We start from the raw sequence: 21,966 nt of genomic DNA, 5'->3' as shown, positions 1-21,966 counted from the left end.
ATTTTGTGGGAATCAGAAATTTCAAACTGGAAATGAGTTAAAAAGCCAGGCCACTAACTGACAAAGTGTTTCTTCATTCCAGGATGTCAAGATAGTTTAAATATAGGTTATCTGCCTATCTACTTAAAACAGAGTATATTTTCAAATTATCATACCATTTTAACCATTTTGATGGTTGAAGCTATGTATCAACTACTAAAGAAAAACGTGAGAAAAGTGGAATCCAAGTAATTAAACTATTAGCCATTACATTCATTTCATCCCATTTCACAGAACCATGAACAAGAATCAAACTGAAGTTTTTAACTCAGTAAGGTGTATTATCACAAGAAGGCACAATGCTAGAATCTAGGATACCTGAGTTTAAGTCACAATTCAGCCGCAATTATTAGGAGTCGTGGCTGAGTCATTTCTAATTTCTCTAGCATCAAGCCCTTCAAGATTATTCAGAGGAATAGTTTTCAGCTGTACGAACTACAAAACTCCACTGGGTATTTTTCTACTGTCAACTGCATAAGTCAATTTTATTCGTCTACTCCAAAAATTTTGATGAATGCATGGGTGAGAACACCTGAGCAAATAAGCAGTAGCAGAAAACACTGGAAATAACCTATTTAGCTGCACTTTTAAAACTAGGTTTGACGTCAATGGAATTTCTAGAAATAGTAAACTAGGAGACATCAAATCATGAGGGAAAATACCCAGTTACAAACGATCCATATTTATACACTGGCCATTCTAAACCTTTCCTGTTAGTGCTGAAGCTCCCAACACTGTCAAATAAAAACCTGGTGCTTTCAGAAATTGAGTCCAGAAGTACAAGGAAAAAGGCAAGTAAGAGTAGGAACCTGAGAGTTCACAGAAGATGGGAAGGAAGGTTAGCAGGAGACACTCATATGATACCAGAGGTACCATCCTCACCACTAAACTTTTCTTCTATCCTACCTAATTCACTGAAGTTTCACTTTAATTCCTAAACTTCCGTGAATTGGGCCTGGGAACTAGCAAATACCCTTAGTGAAGAATGTAAATACTTTTCAGCAGGGAAAGGGGTTAGCAATCATTACCTTCTTAGTAAGAAAGAGTGTGGATAGTTTTCTTTCCTCCTATATCCTGAGATCAGCTACTCCAAAGGAATGAGTTTCTGATGGGGGAGAAAGTAAACATTAATTTGGGAACCTGGAGCACTTGTAGGGAAAGGTCAGGAGGCTTCGGTAGTGCAGTGGCTCTAGCAGTATGGAAATGGAGAGGAAACTAAAGGATGGCTGACTTCTGAATCTCTATAACGAGATTGCTGTGTTAAGGAAAAACCTTTTCTTTACATCAAATGCTCCTTTAAAAAAACTTTATAACATATAACATAGTTGAACTATATGTGGACTGCATCAGAGGCCTAAGAATAATTTAGGCAGTGATTCTATGGCAAAACTTCTTTCAGCTCTCTTAAATTCCTAGTCAACGTCAGGAACATAGCTTTACTCTATGTGCAAATGCTACCAGCGGATCATGTAGAGAAACCCACTTGGTATCACCATTTGTCATACCAAAAAATTACATGCATCTTATGTTCAGAATACAGATGAAACTCAAATCTTTGGTAATGCACTTCAGAAATGGGAATACTTTTAACAAAAATCTTTATCTGGATAAGCAATCATGAATTCTACAACAAAAAAATTTTTACCTGGCATACTGATCAATAGTTTTGGGTTTTTTTTTACTAAATTATCATTTACCATGTAGTTTTTTTTTTGTTTGTTTGTTTTTTTTTTTTTTTTGTGGTACATGGGCCTCTCACTGTTGTGGCCTCTCCCGTTGCGGAGCACAGGCTTCAGACGCACAGGCTCACAGGTCATGGCTCACAGGACTAGCCGCTCCGAAGCATGAGGGATCTTCCTGGACCGGGGCACAAACCCGTGTCCCCTACATCGGCAGGTGGACTCTCAACCACTGTGCCACTAGGGAAGCCCCTACCATTTAGTTTTTCATGTGTAAACAGGTAAACAGAAAAAAATACCTACAGACAAACAAAAAGTTCATTATGTTAACCAATCAGGGTCTGGAAATTTCTGCAGTTTTCTTCCCAAGTGTTCTCCGATCAAATCATCTTTTTTTTTGTTTTCCAGTAAACAGTAACATAAATACAAATTGTTTAATAATAGCCATAAAGTCTCATAGGCTGAGGTTTTAGTATTTATACTTCATATGGTAAGGAGACAGATATTGGACAATTTCTAGACTCCTGAAGATTTGGCATTAAAAACAAAAACCTCAGTCATCAGAATTCCTATTTCTACGTTTGTGACTAACTACATAAATAACCATTGGAAAACAGGAGTTTCCAAGCTAACTTTCCAGTTAGACTTTAATCTTAAACGATGTGTGTATGTGGTTTTCTTAATCTATTACGATGCACAAGTTGGATGTCTTTCCATGAATGCTACTTACCACCACTGACATCAACCAATGAAACAGAACACAATACTTACAATTTAATGAAATTCCAACAGCAAACAGTTCCTGTGGGTTTTGGCTTCTAATACCTACCTACCTAAAGTTAATAATACTTATTACCTGTTCAACAATTACAGAAAAATCTTTTAAAGTTAAGGAAAGTTTGAGGTAAATAAAGAATATTCATTTAAGAATGAAATAGTCAAGATTTCCTTTTACTCAAAAAAAACAAAAAACCAAACACAAAAATCACTTCCAAGAGTCAACCTCCATGTACAAAAAGGCAAGATCAATCACTGGACACAAAGGATATTCCAAAGGTCTTTAAAAATGGTAATTAATCTCAAAAAAGGAAAATTAATTTTAGCTTTTATATTTCATTCATTATCAAGACCATATTTGCTTAACAAGATAATTATGCAATTGATACAAAACATACAGCATTTACACTTAACTGTACAAAATAATTTAAGTTTATAAAAATATTAGAATGTTTAGAGTTGACTGACACAGTCTTAAATAATCTCTTCTAGAGAAGTATAGTAAGACCACTGATTTCCATTTTATTTCTTTTTTAATAAGTCAAAGAAAGGATGCTGCAATGCTTCATCCAAGGTAATTCTTTTCACTGGATCATATTCTAACATTCTTTGAATCAGGTCAAACAGTTTCTCATGTTCTTCATCATGACAGAGCATAAATTCCTGAGGGGAAAAATGACTTTGTTTAAGAAAGACAATAAAAAATAGTTAAAACAGGTTTTTTTTTTGTTTTTTTTTTGTTTTACCTTTAATGGTTTGCAGTGTCTCGTAACATATCTACCAGCAGAACTATGTTCCTCCCAATCTAGCTGATTATGAAGAAAATACTTCTGTTTCCTATAGGAAAGAGAAGTCTGGATTAAATTTTAAGAAAAAAAAAACCCCAAAACCCACATTCTTACCCTGCCCCCGCCAGGGGATTGGGGGAAAAGATGGAACCATAGACATCTCTCTATATATACATAAACATACAATTTCTAAATATCTCAGCAATAATTATATCGGATACCTTATATGGTATTTTTCCTAATCTTGTACCCTCTGAAGTTTTAGTATCCCACCTAAGTTGTACCATATGTGAAACAATGCCAGCTTCAAAAACAGAGGTTCCTAGATCCATTCCTGTAAATTCTGATTTCAATAGATCTGGAATGGGGCTAGAAATCGTTAACAATTTCCTGGATGACTTCTGCGGTGAAGCTATGTTTTGAAACCACTTATAGTATTCTTGTCCAAAGACGTACATGTGGTTTGCAACAGTCTGGAATTCAAATTTAGATAGGACTCCAAAATCAAGCTCTTTTTACTACTCTATGTATTATTTTTAAATCAACCTAGGAAAACATTTATGCAAAGGTTAACTTGAGTATAAAAACACCACTTTATTTACTGGATCACAAAGTAAATATTGCATTACTTTTCAAAAACTTGACTTCATGAAAAAAAATTCAAAATCTACAGTCTTTGGAATAAGCAATAACAACAAAGATGGGTTTTCTATAGTTTGAATATAGGCCACTGCATGTACCCAATAAGGACTTTAATCTTAAAAAGCATACCTTGTTTTCTGAATCATGTGTGTTGGTATGGGTCCTAATATACGTTCCATCATTGCCAGGTGTTTTTTACTATGATGAGTCTAAAAAAATAGGAAAAAGAAACTTAGCACTTTCCATTTCCCTACATGCACATAAAAGGAAAACACAAGAAAACAGTGTTTCTAGGACTTCCCTGGTGGTCCAGTGGCAGAGAATACACCTTCCAATGTGGGGGACGTGGGTTCGCTCCCTGGTCAGGGAAATAAGATCCCACACGCTGCAGGGCAACTAAGCCTGCCCACCACAAAAAGAGAGCCCGTGAGCCACAAACTACAGAGCCCACACACTCTGGAAACCGCACACCACAAGTGGAGAGAGAAAACCCACGTACCACAATGAGAGAGAAGCCCACTTGCTGGAATGAAGACCCAATGCAACCAAAAAAAAGTAAATAAATAAATGTTAAGAAAAAACCAAGAAAATAGTGTTTCCATAAAAGGACTAGATTAGACAGCTATACAATTTATACTACACTATACTTCAAAGATGGAATAAAACTGAATGAGCTACACTGATTGTCTGATTTCTGAAATGAATTGGTAAGGTCTGTATAGCTGATTGAGGAACAACTTTTTAAGTATATTTTACTGAAGTACAGTTGATTTACAATGTTCGAATAAGTTGTTTAATGTAAAACAGAACAGTTTTTCCTTATTTGTATTACTTGCACTGTTTAACTGAGGGATGACTGGGAAGATTACCAAAAACCTGGCTACTCATTTTATCGGTTGCTTAACTAACCTCCATTACCCAATGGACAGCAACTTTGTAACACTAATCCTAGACAATAAAAATACAGTCCCAATAATTCTTACAACAACCTTGAGCTAGGAATGTGGGAACATAACTTTCCAAGAGGTTAAGATACTAGCTCAAGCTCATATAGCTCATCAATGAGGAAACCTGAGCTATGAACCCAAGTCAAAACTCATATTCTTAAATTACACAGTAACAGAGCTTTGGCTAAAGTAGAATAAATTGTTAAACTAAATGGTACACTCCTAAGCGGAGGCTGGCAAACTTCTTCTGTAAAGGACCAGATAGTAAATATTTTAGGCTTGGATGGTCACAGATGGTCTCCACCACATATTCTTTTTCATTTTTTAAAACAGGCATCAGATAGGATATAGTTTGCCAATCCTTGCTCTGAAGAGCAGAGTCTATGTGCAATGCTTTTTAAATCCATTAACTACTGTGCCTAGCACACTGCTTTCAAAATGTTCTTAAGTCATGACAGGAATAAATAATACAAGCTCCATTATCTTCAAAAAGTTCCTTAGTTGAAGACTATTTTGGAGGGTGGAATTAAAATATAAACCACATCTCAAACCAAAGTTAATAATCGATGCTTAAGATCTCAGAATGATTTACAATCATAAAACCATCTGAAGGATTTTATATGTGTCAGAATGAAGAAAGCATGCACTGTGCTCAACTTTTTCCTTGACCCTATAGCTTACTACCACAAAACCAGACACCACCCCCTAGAAATGTCCGACAGCTATGTTCTAGATATCAAACTTGTCTACAAACTCAGAGTACTTTTAACAGATCTCTATGGAGTAGACAGAAGTTTGGTGAGGTGCCCCATAGCAGTGAACACATATATTCTGCAACAGCCACCTAAGTGACTTATAATTCATCACAGCTTCCTCCCTCCTCATCCTGCATTGCCATAACCTCAAAGCAACCTTGACAGTATTAGCCAGGAACTTCCTAACCACCCTCACCCCATCCAACAACACACCTTGATCAAATCACAGCCCTCTTAAAGTTCTCCAATGGTTACACCACTTGAAGCTTTCAAGACTTTTAGTTTTCCGACATAAGCAAAATTATGAGGAAAACAAGTAGAGACCTAAATAACATTTTCTCCTTTTTGTTCTGCCAAGTAAGCCAGTAACTATTATCATTTCATAGAAAGAACATTTTAATACCCAAAAAAAACCAGAAGAGATAATTTCTAAATGAAAGCCAGAACGGCAACCCTACAAAATCATTTTCATTTTAGACCAGTCTACATTTGGAAACCACTGACTCCTAGGATAAAACAAATACCTTTCTATGGCAAACAAGTCCACTATGAATCAGTACTTGCCTACTGACACCATTTTCCTATTTATCCAAGACACTCCGGCAGCACTATTCATCCTTCCTCAACTAGAGTAGCTTCCTTTATGCCTCTTGCATTTATGAATACCATTTCTTCCTGATATGGCCATCACACACTCTAGTTTTCTGACAAACTCTTACTCTTCCTTATAGCTTGGAATAAACTCCCTACTCCTCAGTGATGCCTTCTCGAAGGAAACTTAACCGTTCACCTTTTCTGGGTTCCCTTCTACATTGTTCCATTATAGCAAGTATCACATTGTACTGTACGTTTTCCCATGTCTATCCTGTGTATGTCTTCCTTGAGGAGAGAGATGCTGTCTTTTCATTTTTATACACACAGTGCTTAGAAATGTGCCTAGGGTGTCATACATGCTTAATACAACTTACTGTTTCTGAATTCTTTTAATAAAAGTGCAACATAACCAGAGCTGAATTAAAACTGACCATAGTAACACTAATGTAAATTTATGAAGGAGCATCACAATAAAATGGATCATATGAAGTCAATATGAACCATGTGTTTAAAAGCTCCACATGCAGAATGAATTATGACCATTCACTGAGAGAATTTCATTCAACTATGGTTTTAGAGAAGCATGACTATTTTGCACATGGAAGTTTACATCTTAAGAATAATGACACTATGGCAACTTTCCAATATGGAAACCAAAACTTTAACATGCTTTTAACATTAAAGCTCATTATGAATCAGTAAGTAACATTTACTAAATGCATACCTGAAAGACTGTGAAACCAAGGTAATATTCAATAAGAATGCAACCTATGCTCCAAACATCACATGGCTGAGACCAACCTAAAGCTATTTAGAAACAAAACCAAACATTTTATTAGGCAACAATTTTTAATTGCCAATACACAATATCTTTTCCTATGTGGGTGCTCTCTTTATATAGCCCATTTAGGAGAATATGATAGTAAATTCAGGGTTTACATTTTTAGTTTTATACCAAACATGATTCAGTATGCTTTCAGGGTCCTCCATATCCTTGTATCAACTTACAGTATTTTAACCTGGGGGAGGAGGCATTTTATGGAAAGTAAGAGGGGTGAGCAAATAGTCCATAGTCTCTGAATTGCTTGTGCAATGAGGAGCACTGTTATACCCACTTAACGGTTGTTCTATGAAATTTTACATTTTATTAGTGCAAACATAGGTCAATAATTATCCTCAGAGTGTAATTACTAACCCCTTATCAATTACCATCAGCTTGATATCTGAGTTTATTTCTTCCATTAAAAGAAATAGTAGTGTCACATAAATTATGTAAGATTTATACTGGATATTATAAGCAGTGTCACCCATAAGCAGAATTATACAGATATTTAAAGTTCACATAGAGAGGTATCTATATATGTACTTTCAGGTTGTCTATACATGATCATATATTTTCTCCTTCAGAATTCTCAATAGTAACATTATTCAGAAAAGAAAAAAACACCTAGCCTAAAGTCTCTATCTATTTAGAAAGGAAAAGAGTAAACCTAAACCATACAGATGTTTTAACCTTTTAAAGATTAAGTTTTTAATAAAAAAATAATGTACAAATAAAACCTACTTTAAAAGACATTTCAATTACTTTCAGTAACATTACTGAATTTAAAGACAAAGGAAAAAACAATATATTCAAGGAACTTGACTATGATTTAGCCATTTTTGTTAACCCTCATGGTACTTATCACTTGAACAAAAGGATAATGGAGCATGGTTTCTACTTACAGTAACACATACAAAATCTGCAAATGATAGAGCTTGGATCTAAGATGAAAGTTTTCTTTTCCAGCCACTCCTGTCTCCCAGTCCAGCTTTCTCCCAAGTGACTGTAAACTACCTCATTCTCTTATGGCTCAGCTCTCATACTCTTTGGAATTTCACATCATTCACTTTGACCAACTTCTGTTTACTACCAACACCCAAGACATGAGACCAACTGCCCTCCTCAGTGGTGGCACCTGACAACATCTTCCTCTTCAACCTAATTCTGCCTTAATTCTCAGGAGTAACACTTCACAAACACACAAAGAACCCTTCTAATCTTCCCATCTGTTCATTTCTTTTCCTAAACACCAATAACCCCAATTTCAGATTTATATCAACTATCCCCAGCCTGGCCACACATGGGACTGTATTATTACTAAGAATCACTGTATCTTATGCAATCTAGGAGGAGGCCATTAACTAACTGTAAGATACACCACTGTTTTATGAACCAATAACCAAGAAAAAATGCCGTTTTGTCTTATGTTTCCTCACATGTTAAAATGTGGAGAAAAATCTTCTTAAAATTGATAAAACACAGCAAGTTATCTCTTTTTAAGCTCTGAAAATACCTCTCTGTCCACAATCTCTTCCCACACTCTTTTCTTTTACCTTCATTGCAGGCTTCAGTCCTCAACCATGAATACATTTTCTAAACTACTCTAACACAGCAGCTTCTTTCAGACCATACTAAGCAGAAATCCTAGTAACATCAATCTCAAAGATGAGCTCCAAACCTGTGCTATCCTATGTGGTAGCCACTAGCCACATGTGGTTATTTAAATCTAAAAGTTTAATTAATTTAAAATTCAGTTCCTCAGTCACACTGGCTATACTGAAAGTACACAGTAGTCTACGTGTGGCTACTAATGGCTACCATGTTGGATAGTGCAGATATACAACATTTCTATCATCATGGAAAGTTCTACTAGCCAGCAATACATACTATTCTTAATTTCCTGTCCCTTTTACTAATTCTTTACTCTAGGTAAACATCATTAGTTTGCTTTCACACTCATATTCTCAACTACCAAGTCCTCTTCTACAAAAGGTAAAAAGTGGAAAAGACTGATTCCACAAAGATGTTTTACTAGCCAACCTCGGTTGAAACTTACTTTTGGCAAAGTAATATGCTTATACCATTTAACTATCTCCCAATATCACCTGATCTGAATTTTTCCCACTGTCTCCAAGCCCCCAAATCCATCCCTGACTTCCTTGCTCTATCAACATGACTCGGTCTCGAACTTTTAAATTTTGAGGCATAAGATGCGCTCTCCCTCACTGAGTTCCCTTTTATTAATATTGAAAAACCCTGCACCTTAACTAATTTTCCTTTCCATGCTTTCCCATGTCAAAGATGATCAAAGAAGCTCTCCTCTTAGACTAGCCCCTCTTTCTTCTCCTCTTAACCTCCATCCACCCTACATCTAGACGTCTGCCAGCCAAATCTTTAGCATTTTCACCAGCACCATGCTTTGTGATGAGACGAAAAGAGGTGCCCACATCGCTTCAAAATCACACTGCTGTCATGGACTTAGCCAATACAGCTTGTTCTCTTATGATCTTGTAAGACTGACTTGTTCAAAAAGAACCACCACCTGGAATATCTTTACAGATGATATCACATTTTTCCCGCTCAGGAAAATTATTTATAGCAATGTCCAGACAGCTTTTATGAAAACAGAAAACATTTTCTGTACACTGCTAAGAAAATTACAGCTATCCCCCAACTACCTGCCCCCCAATAAAAGCTATAGAGAACAAAAAATCTCTTTTTCAATTAAAATATCAGGAAGTCTGGTATCTACTAACCCAAAATGACCTCTGGAGCTCTGTAATGCCGTGTAGATACCACAGTGCTATGATGTTCATCATCGTATGTTGCACTTCCTAAGTCAACAATTTTGACATCTGTGTTTTTCAGTGTGCGTTCATCACGTTTCTAGAGATACAGTTAAGTAAACACAAAGATCAATAAAGATATGAAATATTTTATAGCACTATCCAAAAGGCTTGCACATGAATTCTCTTTTTGATTTTCAAAATAACCCCATGAGAAAGGCAAAGGATTACCCTTTTGGGGTTAAACGTCAGGATATAATAAGCCTCAAAGGTAAAATTCCTCATCCAAGGATCACCAAGCTAAATTCATTTTAAAGACAACTACCAAAATTAAAACAAGTGTAACTTACCATTTTTGAATTATACTTGACTACATAGTCAGACTCCACAAATAAAATATTTTCAGGCTTCAGATCTGTATGGGTTAATTTATTATGATGCAAAACTACAAAAGAACAAAAAGACATTATTAGTTTCACTTACAAATGTAATCTGTACCGGGGGAAAGGAGAATTAGTACTAGAGGTAGGGATCAAAAGTGGTTTCATCTTTACTTGCAACGTGCATTTTTAGTGACAATGGTTTGATATGTTGCTTGTCCAATAAAACCTTTAATTGACTGGTATTTAAAAATTTAACAAGTATACTTACAATTTATTGACTGACAGATCTGATATGCCATTTGCCTGATATGGTCAATTTGAAATGGCAGAAAGCTATTTTCTTTAATGAAATCATAGGTACTAAGTCCCAGGAGTTCGAACACAATACAAATATGACCATGATGATCAAACCATTCTAGCATCTGGACACATCGGCTAAAACAGATCAGAATACAAATAATTCAGTTCACAGAATTCTGATTATTTCATGTAACATAATGGATCACAGTTCCAAGTTTCTTACTTACAAGACATTATTGGGATCAGTACTATTTAAATGCTCTAATACTTCGATTTCTGAATGAGCTGCTTCATGATATTGTCCCATATTTTTTATGATTTTCACTGCTACATGTATGCCACCCCTTAAAAACAAAATGAAAATGGTAAATGTACAGAAGGGCGTTGAAGACATGTATCCTCTAAAGCAGCTGTCACCAACCTTTTTGGCACCAGGGACCGGTTTCATGGAAGACAAGTTTTCCATGGTTGGGGGGAGGGTGTGATGGTTCAGGTGGTAATGCAAGCTATGGGGAGCAGCAGATGAAGTTTCACTCGCTCGCCCACTGCTCACCTCCTGCTGTTAGGCCCAGTTCCTACCAGTCCACGGCCCAGGGGTTGGGGACCCCTGCTCTAAAGCATCATCTTGTTAAGTACCAATCACTCTATGCTATTTTCCTAAAATAATCTTTCATGGTATATTATAGCAGATCTATAAACATTTTTTCAAAACATTTTGACAAAATATACATATACAGAGTGATGATTTCTCTTAAAACTTATGAACGTTAATGTTTGTTTCCAAAAGTTTAAATTGACCTAGATTTTATAAGTAGTTTTATTTAAAAAAGGATAAAAATATAAACCTTGAACATACTACTGCTGAAAACATTTACTCATTCACCAGGCTAGACCGACTGTGCCAGATGTTGCATTGGAATCACTGTTAAAAAGAGCTTGTCCCATGTACCTCACAGTCTAATGGAAAAGACAGACACTTGAACAACTTATCATTAGGTTAGAAGTGCCTGGTATAAGGAATAGAGAGAAGAAAGAGCCTAACCATCAGAGTTAGGGGAGCTCAGACTTCTTCAGAGAAGAAAGACAACTATCAGTTTGTTAGATAATTCTGGCAAAGGAGACACCAGCAATAAGTCATCAAGCCAAAAAAATGTTTAGTGCATTCACTGATGCAAGTAGGTATAAATAGCAACAATGTATGGCAGCGTGTTTTAGACCGGGGCATCTGTAGTACTTCCTAAAAAGTGCAGAGGGAATTCCCTGGTGGTCCAGTGGTTTACGACATGAGCTTTCACTGCCGTGGGCCCAGGTTCAATCCCTGGTCGGGGAGCTGAGATCCCGCAAGCCACGTGGCACGGCCGAAAAAAAATGTCGTAAATGATTTTGAGGAAGAGGATTTCCAAATCTTCAGCTTCCTTCTGTCCTCTTTCCTAAACCTGATCTTCTTGAATACAAGCCAGCAGTCAACCCTGCATTTTTCACTATGGCCTTCCCACATTACAAAAGAGAACCCCATGCACGTGAAATTAATATGGCAAGGTTTGTGCCACAGGCTGTTTATAAAAAAGAAAAAAAAATTCTTTGAGGCAAAAATTTTTCTAGTGGCTGGATAGCAAACCTATTCCGAACTCATTTCTTTTGACAAGGTCCCAATGAAGTTGTGGGCTGATATATAATCATCAAAATAAATTTTTAATGATTTATCTCCCTATGATGTATAGCATATATCTCAAGACTTAAAAGAATTACTATAAAACTGCTGTGACAAAACTTCTTCTAGTCTCATCTATTTCATCATATGGACAAGTTTTCTAACTGCTAATAAGCTATAAAAATGAACAGTGCTAATAGCTATAAAAATGAAAAATGGATAATGGTGTTAGCTAATACTACTATAGTAATCATATTGCAGTATATAAATGTTCAAACCAACGTTATACACCTTAAACTTATAAGCTTTCATATTACTTGTCAATTAAAAAAAAAGAAAAATGGAAACTTAATGTTAAAACAGTAAGATTTATCTATGGACACATGAACTCATTTTTTTAAAGGCCCCAACCATCTCGATAAAAGATATATTTACAATTACATTGTATGTTTTAGGTCTAATAAGTATCAAAATTTGTAACAGATTTGTACTTGATCAATTGAATACTCTTCATTGGAATATCTCAAATACTCAAGTCTTGGAACCTCAAGAAATTTTTAAAAGACCTCAATGGGACAACTAGTGAAATGTGAATCAGGTTGTAGATAAGCTGGCAAAACTTGAAAATACATATAACCTGTAAATATAGAGAATGATTAAACACTGTAAAATGTTAACATTTGTGGAATCTGGGTGAAGAATAGATGGGAATTCTTAGCAACTTTCCTAAGTCAAAGTATTTCAAAATATCTTAAAATTTTACTTTATGTTCACATTTTTGTCATAGAGAGGAAAGGGTGATAATAAAAGACACTTAGGATAATATTCTTTATGAAAAGTGAAGTAAAAGTTAAGTTCAAGATAAAGCATTTCTAAGTATTCAAGAAAAGTTTGTTCATGGATGACAGGAGGTATCAAGCTGTTGTATTTAGATTCCCCCAAACATATTTAGAAAGAGAGATATGTTTTTTTTAAAAAAATCACCATTTACAATAAGCTGGAAATTACATCCTCAACTATTTTATGATGAAAAGTATAGATGTCAATTTAGAAATGTGCAGTTTCCACTAAACTGTTGTAAGACGTTCACTTACAAAAAAATTTGCAACCGCAGAATAGAGATCCTAGAGGAAAACATGAAAATGAAGCAGAGAGGGTCAAAGAACAAAAAGTTTAGTATAACTCATTAAAGAATCTGGACTTTATTCTGTAGGCTTCAAGTAATATAATTTTTTTATAGTTTGAGAAGCTAACCCTAACGTGCAAATATTATCCTTTGGAAATAAAAGTTTTTGAACCAAGAAGATTAGACATGCTAATTTATTGTCTCTGCAATTCAAAAGTAGGGTAAAGCACTCCAAATCTCTTATAGAAAGCTAAGGACCTAAGTTCTGGGAAAGTCTTCACTTGAACACTGACATTAATTTCCATGAACTCCATCTGATAAACATTTTCAGCATTCTTGGTCAAAATCCATACTTATGGTAAATAAATCGTACACAGTTCAAGAACTTCTGAATACTTATACCTCCCAGGAAAACACATAGCTACCACTTAAATTCCATTTCATCTAAATTATGGATCCTTCTCCACCAAAAATATCAGAATGTTCAAAAAAGAAAAACAACAAACTTACATGCCATGATCAATGCACTCTACAACTCTGCCAAAGGTCCCTTCTCCCAAAGTGTTCACGATTTCATCTAAAGTGAGGGGGGAGAAAGAAGTGTAAGTACCTGAGTACAAATTATCAGTTATTCAAATAATGAATGCTTAAGTGTGGAATTTTTTCAAATGCTCTCTATTAAAGCATAATTAACGTTCCAGCCCTCAAATTATTTTATTTTCAGATGCTACAAAAATAATTTAGATAGCTATCTTTCTTGCTTTAATCTCAAATTCCACTGATTATTTTGGAACTTTAGAGTAGAAATATTTAAACTCTATAGAAAAGAAGAAATACAAAAGAACAACAAACAAACCCACAAAAAACAAAACAAAAAAGCAATGAAGAGTTCTTTAGCCCCCCGCTGACAAACTATTCTTAAAAAGATTATTCTGTCTGCAAAGTCTAAAAAGTGTTGAAAAATATTCTATACATCTTGCTTTTAGAACGTCTCCACTTTGACAGATAAGGTGACCCTCTTCATCATCTTCTATACTCCTGCATCTTTTCCTTTGGTGGCTCTTCTGGAACGGCAAGTGGGCAGCACCAAGATCGTCCAGCCAATCAATATAGCAGAGTGAATTCAGGGCAGAATACGCAATTCATTCAGCGGGGAGATATTCAGGCATTCAGATAAGAACCAGGCCACGAAGAGTTGGCAGGAGCAATTTCAAATTCAGTCCCCAGAGATTCACAGGACACAGTTTATGTTACAGAAGAAAAACATGGCAAGATTTTCAGATAAGTTACTTAAAGTGGCAATAGAAAAAACAACACAATTGTCTCTAAAATACTGACTTAATTGAAGTCTGAAATTTAAAGAATGCAATGTCATGATCTATTAATCTCATTATAAAATAGCCTATGCTGTGAGTTGAGATGTCTAGTTTGGCAGGAAAATGTTTTAAAATGTCAAGATTAGTTCAGATTGATACTTACCAATATTTTTAAACATACTTATTAAAATAAAAGGTGAAAATAAAGGCTAATGTCAATGTTTGATCTAATCAATGATAGTTCTACTGAAGAAAACTTGGGGAGGAAAATAATAATTCATAGTTTACTGCAAACAAGTGAAGATTCATGAGTGTAAAAAAAAAGGGCAGGCTTTCTGGACAATAATTTCCCCTTCAGCACCCACTTTCAGAACTCTAATGGAACTAATTGCAGATTGTGCTATACACAGGGTAAGTATCCACCAGTGCAACTTTCTACATTTGTCTCCAAGTACTGGGAAAGGGGTTTCTTTTAAAGTAAAAAATGTTTAAGATGAAAGAAAAGATGGGTGCTTCATCTTTTCGTATGATTATGTTATAAAAGATAAAAATATTTTTAACATTAAAATCAAGAACCTCATGATCTGGTCTGCAGAAAATGAGTAAATGTGGGCAAATGAGGACTAACTAATAAATGCAGATTAGTTGTAAGAATTTGGAAGTTTCCTTTAAGGATTCAAGTAATATAAACACAATTATATTCATATAGTATTATAAACTTTTTCAAACTTATTGGCTCAGTAAGAGCTTTTACACACAAATAAGTATCCACCCAAAATAAAAACAAAATCAATCATACCGAACGTGACTGATTACTTGAACATTGTCTATTACGCTTCCTTTTAGGACTGCTTCTCCAGCTTTGGACTGAAGCTTTACTGCAGTGGATTTGATAACTGCTTTCAACGTCTCTGTGATAACGTCTAGGAACATATCTTTTGCAGTAATCATTTCTGTATTCATCAATGTTAGGAACATATATTTTGCAGTAGTCATTTCTGTATTCATCAATGTTAGGAACATATCTTTTGCAGTAGTCATTTCTGTATTCATCAATGTTAGGAACATATCTTTTGCAGTAGTCATTTCTGTATTCATCAATGTTAGGAACATATCTTTTGCAGTACTCATTTCTGGATTCATCAATGTTAGGAACATATCTTTTGCAGTAGTCATTTCTGTATTCATCAATGTTAAGAACATATCTTTTGCAGTAGTCATTTCTGTATTCAGCAATGTATCTCCGGTACTGATAATATCTCTCATTCAAGAACCTTGCTTCTAAATAATGACTGCAAACACATTAAAGGATTTAAAATTACTCTCTTCATTCTAGAACGCTTTAACGTTTAACCACATTTTAACGTGGTTAAAATAAAACATTCTCTCAAGAATTCCTGGTTTCAACAGCTAACTCAATAAAAGAAAAAAATACAAATTGATGAATTAGAACTTATACTTAACTCACAAAACTTAAATAATTTTACTTTAACCAACAAGCAAATGGGTACATATATCTCTATTAATATATACTGCTATGAAGGAACAAACCTTGGGTCAAATCATTCAACATATTCAGTGTTTACTTGATTAAGTGTCCCTTTACCTTCTGGTGAAAGTTAAGACCAAAAATTCACAAAACTGCTCTTCTGAAATTCATCAATCTTATGATATATGCATCTGTAACTAAGCTCTCTTCCTTTTTGCAGAGCCACACACAACATGAGGCAGGCAAAACAGGATTCCTTTCCTTCTTAATGTAAGTTAGGTATCTCTGGCACACAGAGTTCTTTCACAAAAGGTATATTAGAGCTAAAAGGAATCTTAAATATATTTCAGGCCTTTCATTTTACAGATGACTACACTGAGATCCCTAGAAGGAAAACGATTTGCCATGGTTGTAGAGCACATTCTAAATCCTATTGTATGTGCCAGTATTATTATACACACCACCTATTCCATCTCCTCTCCTCTATTTCGAGCTTCCTGTATCTTTCTGAGAAATAGTCAACACAGTTTTTGAAGGCTGCTTCATGTGCCAAAAATTTCTAAAATATATCCCCCTCAAATGAGAAAAGGTTCTCGTAATTGCTTGCTTAGGATTTCCCAACCCCCTACTTCCCTTTGCATTTTGAATTTCCTGTCACTCCTGCTTGTGAAATAGACAAGAATTCAGGGAAAACAGCATCATCTGGTGCCATAGTGCTTAACTTATTTTTTTTATTTTTTTATTTTTTTTGCAGTACACAGGCCTCTCACTGTTGTGGCCTCTCCCGTTGTGGAGCACAGGCTCCGGATGCACAGGCCCAGCATCCATGGCTCATGGGCCTAGCCGCTCCGTGGCATGTGGGATCCTCCCGGACCGGGACACGAACCTGTGTCCCCTGCATCAGCAGGCGGACTGTCAACCACTGCACCACCAGGTAAGCCCCATAGTGCTTGACTGCTGAATCTACAGATCCCTTTGAAAATCTAATTGAGAGGTATGGGCCCTCTCCCCTAAGAAACGCACAAATGCGTAAACAAATCTTGGCAAGGAATTTCAGAGATCATGGACCTCAGGAAGTCAATGGATTCCAGTTAAGCAGCCTTGATTTGATGGAAAGAAAAAGACAGAGTCAACTGACCCAGTTTCCCGTCCCCCTCTCTACCTGGGATGAGTATCCTTTTCAACAGTGTGAAGCTTCAAGAGGGATGCACGTGGAGCACTGAGGGAGAGAGGGGACACCTGCCCAGTCAGACACACCAGCTAAAATAATCCTGACAAGCAATGGAGTGACAGATGTTAACTAGACTGCCCTCACTAACCTCGTTCTTTTTCCAGAATATGTTGTCATTCTTTTTTCTCAGGAGGCTGGTTTATGCAAAAATAAAGGAGAAGCATCTCTAAAACTGCTACTCAACAGGGCTGGCATCAAATCCAGGCTGGGGAGATGCAGAAACCCCCTTTCCCCAGTGTCAGCCTTAAGTTCTAGCCATTGGAGAAACAACTCAGGATATTAGGGTCTAAATCTGGGTCTAAGTCAGGGATCTGATCAGTTGCTTGGAACCGTTAAGGGAGAGATCTACAATACGTCAAACTAGAAATTACCATACTCTAAAGGGCATCTGTTTAATTCTGTAAGGCATCCTTCCCATGAAAGTCTAAAATGTATCGGAAAACTCTAACACTAATAATCCTTAGCTGGACTAGTGCATGAAATTAGAGCTGCTGATAATCCATAAATAATCTATAGAATAACAAACATGGAGTGAAGTAATACTATGAGGATAAACTAAAAAGATGAGGACCTCTTCAGCCTACAACAACCGAGCCTTAGAGATTAGATAAACAAAGTCTACAGAATTATAAAGGCTATATGGACAGAGTGAACAGGATGAACAGACTGATTGAATTTCTAAAAATAGTCACTGAATGTCCAGTGAATATTTCACTGTAGTTCTTTAAAATAGCCAAGACTAATGAGGCTATGGGCATTCGTTTTTATTTCCACACAGGTCCTGTGGAAGATAAAAAATATATGAGGCAAAATCCCTGCCAACAAATAACTGTTCAATTTGAGATTACTCACACAAAAATAAAACACAACTCAACCATGCAGGAAATGCCAAAAGCCTGGATATGAGTGCTTAGGAGAAAAAAACTCATAATGCTTAAAATGGTCAGGGAAGATTTCGTGAAAAAGAAGGGAAGAGTTGCATCTTAGAGGGACATCAGGATTTGGATAAAGTAGGAAGTAGAAGTGGTGCCAGGAAAGAAAAATGGCATATTACCATCTTACATTTATAGAGTACTTTTAGCCAGAATGGTTTAGAGATGAGTTTGTCTACATGTTACTTAGGAAATAGTAAGTAGACAATTTCAGCAAGAGCAATTTTCACATAGGGGAACATAGGCAAATAAATAAGCTGGGAACAGATCATCCAAAATCTTGCATGCCAGGCTAAAGGGCTTAAAACAGTGTTTCTCAAAGGGTGGTCTGTTTATTAACAATATCGAAATACTGAATTTTTTAAAATGAAGATCCCTGGACCCCAGGTCAGACTCACTGAATAATCTGGTACTATGCATTTTAAACATACCTCCAAAGTGATTCTATTCACACTAAAGTTTGAGAATCACTGGTTTAAGGCTTGATACTCTATGTTACAACAAGACATTTAAGGATATAAAATGTGTTCACAGTGTTCACAGCCACATCAGTCTTCCTGTGTAGAATTAATTAAGCTTGTAGGAAGGGAGCAATTCACAGGCTACTTACAAATCAGAAAGAAAAGACACTCTGAAATATATAGGAAAAAAGGTAAGATAATTGATATACAATAAAAGCGCCGATAAATCATAAGAAAAATATGCTTTAATAGAAGAAATAGGCTAAGAATACAAAAATAATGTTCACAATCAACTAGACTTCAATTAAAAAAATATTCATGTGTTCAATAAGCACATGACAGAGGACAAATTCAGCAGAAATTTAAACATTCAAATGAAAAGAAAACACTATTCTTGGCATTTCAAAATAGACAAGACTGGTGACAGCATGTCGTAGGGAGTGTAACTTGGTACAAACTTTCTAGAAAAATATGTGGAAAAATATGTGAATATGTAGCAAGAGCCTTATAAGAGTTCACACCCTTTCACTTGAAACTGTCCCTTCTTAGAACCTATTTTCAGGAAATATTCAGAGGCAAAGATTTGTATACAAAGATATTTTTCAGAAGAAATAACTTTACATCCAAATGGGGGACTAGCATCCTACCAAGAGTACCTTCTTTATATGCTTCTGTATTTTTCAGTTTTTTTCCTATAATTTTACAAAAAAACACTCATAAAGTTTTGAATCTTGAAAATGACTATTAGATTACTCCAGATTACGGAGAGCAATTACCACCAGACATCTCTGGTGCCAATATCAAAGAAGAAACTATTGGCCTAGTGGTTATTGCACTGACTCAGTATCATCTTTCTGTGGTTAATTATGAATATGAATAACTGTTCATCATTCATATCACTTCCTTTCGACACATACAATGCATAATAAATCCATGAATGGTTAGTACTATATGTTAAGCCTTACAGAGTATTTTGTAGTTATCTTAATATAGGGTACAGATATTCTTGTATAATACATTAATTAGCTCAGGTCATTGAAATCCTGGCATAGATTCTCCCTCTTCCCTCCATATGATAGTGTGTGAAGAATGATTAGTCTGCACTGATTAACAACAAGCTCACTGTTCTACAGAACAAGTCTGTTTTGGCATGGAGAAGGAAAAAAATTGCATACTGTTTTTTAAAGTAACCCCAGTTGGCTAATTTAGAAAGCAATCTGGCAAACAGTCCCAGTGGAACATCTGCACAAAACAAGGAGAAATCATAGAACCAACAAAAACAAATGAGAAAGGGAAATTAATGGAGGACAGAATGAAAGAAACTCTATTCACCTAGGCTTTGTTTAATCATTTAGGAACTTGAAAAATTCCTTCAATTCTATATAAACGTAGTACCTCCAAATTTTACACGGGTAAGAATACAACAGAACAGGACACATGCCATTGGAAATTTTTATTGAGGCCCTTCTTACAACAGCCAAGCTTCTAAAAATCCCAAACATATCCACTGGCCTTATCTACAAATATAACCTGTAGAATACAGTATAGGCAACTAATCCCCAACACACTGTAACATTCTCACACACCACATGCTATTTTTCTCATCTGGATGAACTCTTCCCCACCCTTCATTAGCTCTCATTTGTGGAACCCTAAATAAGTGCCCCAATGTACAGCTCTCCCTACTACATACAAGTTAAAGGCACTCACTGGTCCTTTAATCACTTACTTAACTGTCGTGTGTCTCATTTCCCACAACTATATTACTGGCAGCTGGGACTCCATCAACTGTCTCCTACAGCTCCCAAATGGACACAGATATGTGAGAGCAGGAACTCTGTTCTATTCACAGCAGTGGCTAGCATATAATAGGCACTCAGTAAATATTTTCTGAATGAGTATTTGTTGACTGATTTATAAAACAATCTGACAGATGAAAGTTATATAAGCTAATGACAAGTCATTACAACTATTAGTGTTAAAATGGTACTAGTTCAAGCGTAATTTACCAATAAGATTCTTTAAGCTGGTGATGTGGTTTACAATGTCTGTTCTCTTGTGTACTACTGTGGGATCTCCTCTTCTGTTTGTGCCTTCCACTGTAGCCTTCATGTCCCAGGCTTTCTCTGTTATCCCAGTCAGGGCAGTGAGTTCTGTTGGAATGACTCATCTGTTAATGGAAATGAAAAGTGAGTTGTGGAATTTACAGATGGTTATATTTAGTAAATAAAATATTTCACATTACTATTAATTAAATAGAAAAACCCCAGCACATGGGGTCCTACAGGTTCTAAAATCTTCGTAGGTAATGGTTCCCAAGGCATGGAGGCACTGTCCCACTGGTATGTCAGATGATTCTAAGTGGCATACACACCTAGCACTAAACGATAACACTGTGAGACCTGAATGCATTTTCTTTCCGTTCTTCTGGATAAATTCTCAACTTGGTGCATATCTTCAACTAACACTTGCTAACTGCCATTTTTTAAAAAAGAGTCAGGATTCAGGCTTACAGCCCTCAGTAGACAACAATATCTAGCTAGAAATTAATAACTTTTTTGGTTTTATTTTTATCATTACCTTCTTTCTATGGTAAATTATTACTAATCTCTTAAGTTATTGATATAATCAAATTATTAAGTTATTGATGTTAACTTTAAATGTGAACTAATTTAAAACAAATATCACAAGTGTCATGCAGCTTTGTTGAAATACTGTGATACAAATAACTGAAGTCAGAGAAACACTTAGGGATAGAATATAGGAGATGACTGTTTATTTTCAGATCATCCTGCAACCATTCTTAAAATTAAACATATTTGTTATAGATCTGGGGTGACTAAAGAAATGAACCTATAAGGATGAATAGGGTCACACTGAAATCAGATAATTGTGACAATTCCTTGACTCCATCTACATCCTCACAGGTTCCATTCAGGATCACGATCTGTGTTCTAACAATGCCATCCCTATCTGCCTCTTCCCATCTTAATTCTTTCACAAAGCAGTTAAGTTTTTAACAGTGATGTCCAAACTGTTGAAGAGGGTGAGGTTCACAACTCAGCAAGGAGCTGAAAACAGGTAAAATGGAGCAAAACCAACTTAGTTAACCTCCTTCAGTTAGCCCAAATGACTCAGTAACAAGCAGACAAATTCAAGTAAAAAATTTTAAAGATTTCAAATGAATTAAAAGACTTTAAAATGAGACATCTCCTGGGAGGTATTCCCTAAGAAAATGTAGGTATCA

The 21,966-nt window shown here is 35.7% G+C and overlaps 1 protein-coding gene across 4 annotated transcripts; it reads right to left on the bottom strand.

The window, feature by feature from the left end:
* Positions 1 to 2,959: 2,959 nt before the first annotated feature.
* LOC309804938 (dual specificity protein kinase CLK4-like) lies at positions 2,960 to 20,889 on the bottom strand (the record flags this gene model as incomplete). 4 transcript variants are annotated; one of them, XM_082622651.1, is made up of 14 exons in its annotated part: positions 2,960 to 3,158; positions 3,242 to 3,332; positions 4,055 to 4,134; positions 6,946 to 7,028; positions 9,801 to 9,930; positions 10,181 to 10,275; positions 10,482 to 10,648; positions 10,741 to 10,857; positions 13,801 to 13,867; positions 14,264 to 14,354; positions 15,406 to 15,604; positions 15,857 to 15,898; positions 19,895 to 19,961; positions 20,729 to 20,840. In XM_082622651.1, 14 exons carry the CDS (start codon positions 20,829 to 20,831, stop codon positions 3,018 to 3,020), a joined length of 1,473 nt encoding a protein of 490 aa, XP_082478777.1. In that variant the 3' UTR covers positions 2,960 to 3,017. The 4 variants fall into 4 exon arrangements, with proteins under 4 accessions (XP_082478777.1, XP_082478776.1, XP_082478775.1 ...); XM_082622650.1 differs by having other exon boundaries at positions 15,406 to 15,541; positions 15,812 to 15,898; positions 20,729 to 20,831; XM_082622649.1 differs by lacking the exon at positions 19,895 to 19,961 and having other exon boundaries at positions 15,406 to 15,541; positions 15,812 to 15,898; positions 20,729 to 20,889.
* Positions 20,890 to 21,966: the final 1,077 nt, after the last annotated feature.

This window comes from Mesoplodon mirus (genome assembly GCF_964341445.2).
Source record: "Mesoplodon mirus genome assembly, chromosome: 5".
NCBI lineage: Eukaryota > Metazoa > Chordata > Mammalia > Artiodactyla > Ziphiidae > Mesoplodon > Mesoplodon mirus.
The sequence above is the reverse complement of the archived record's forward strand: the minus strand, read 5'-3'. Positions and strand labels throughout refer to the sequence as shown.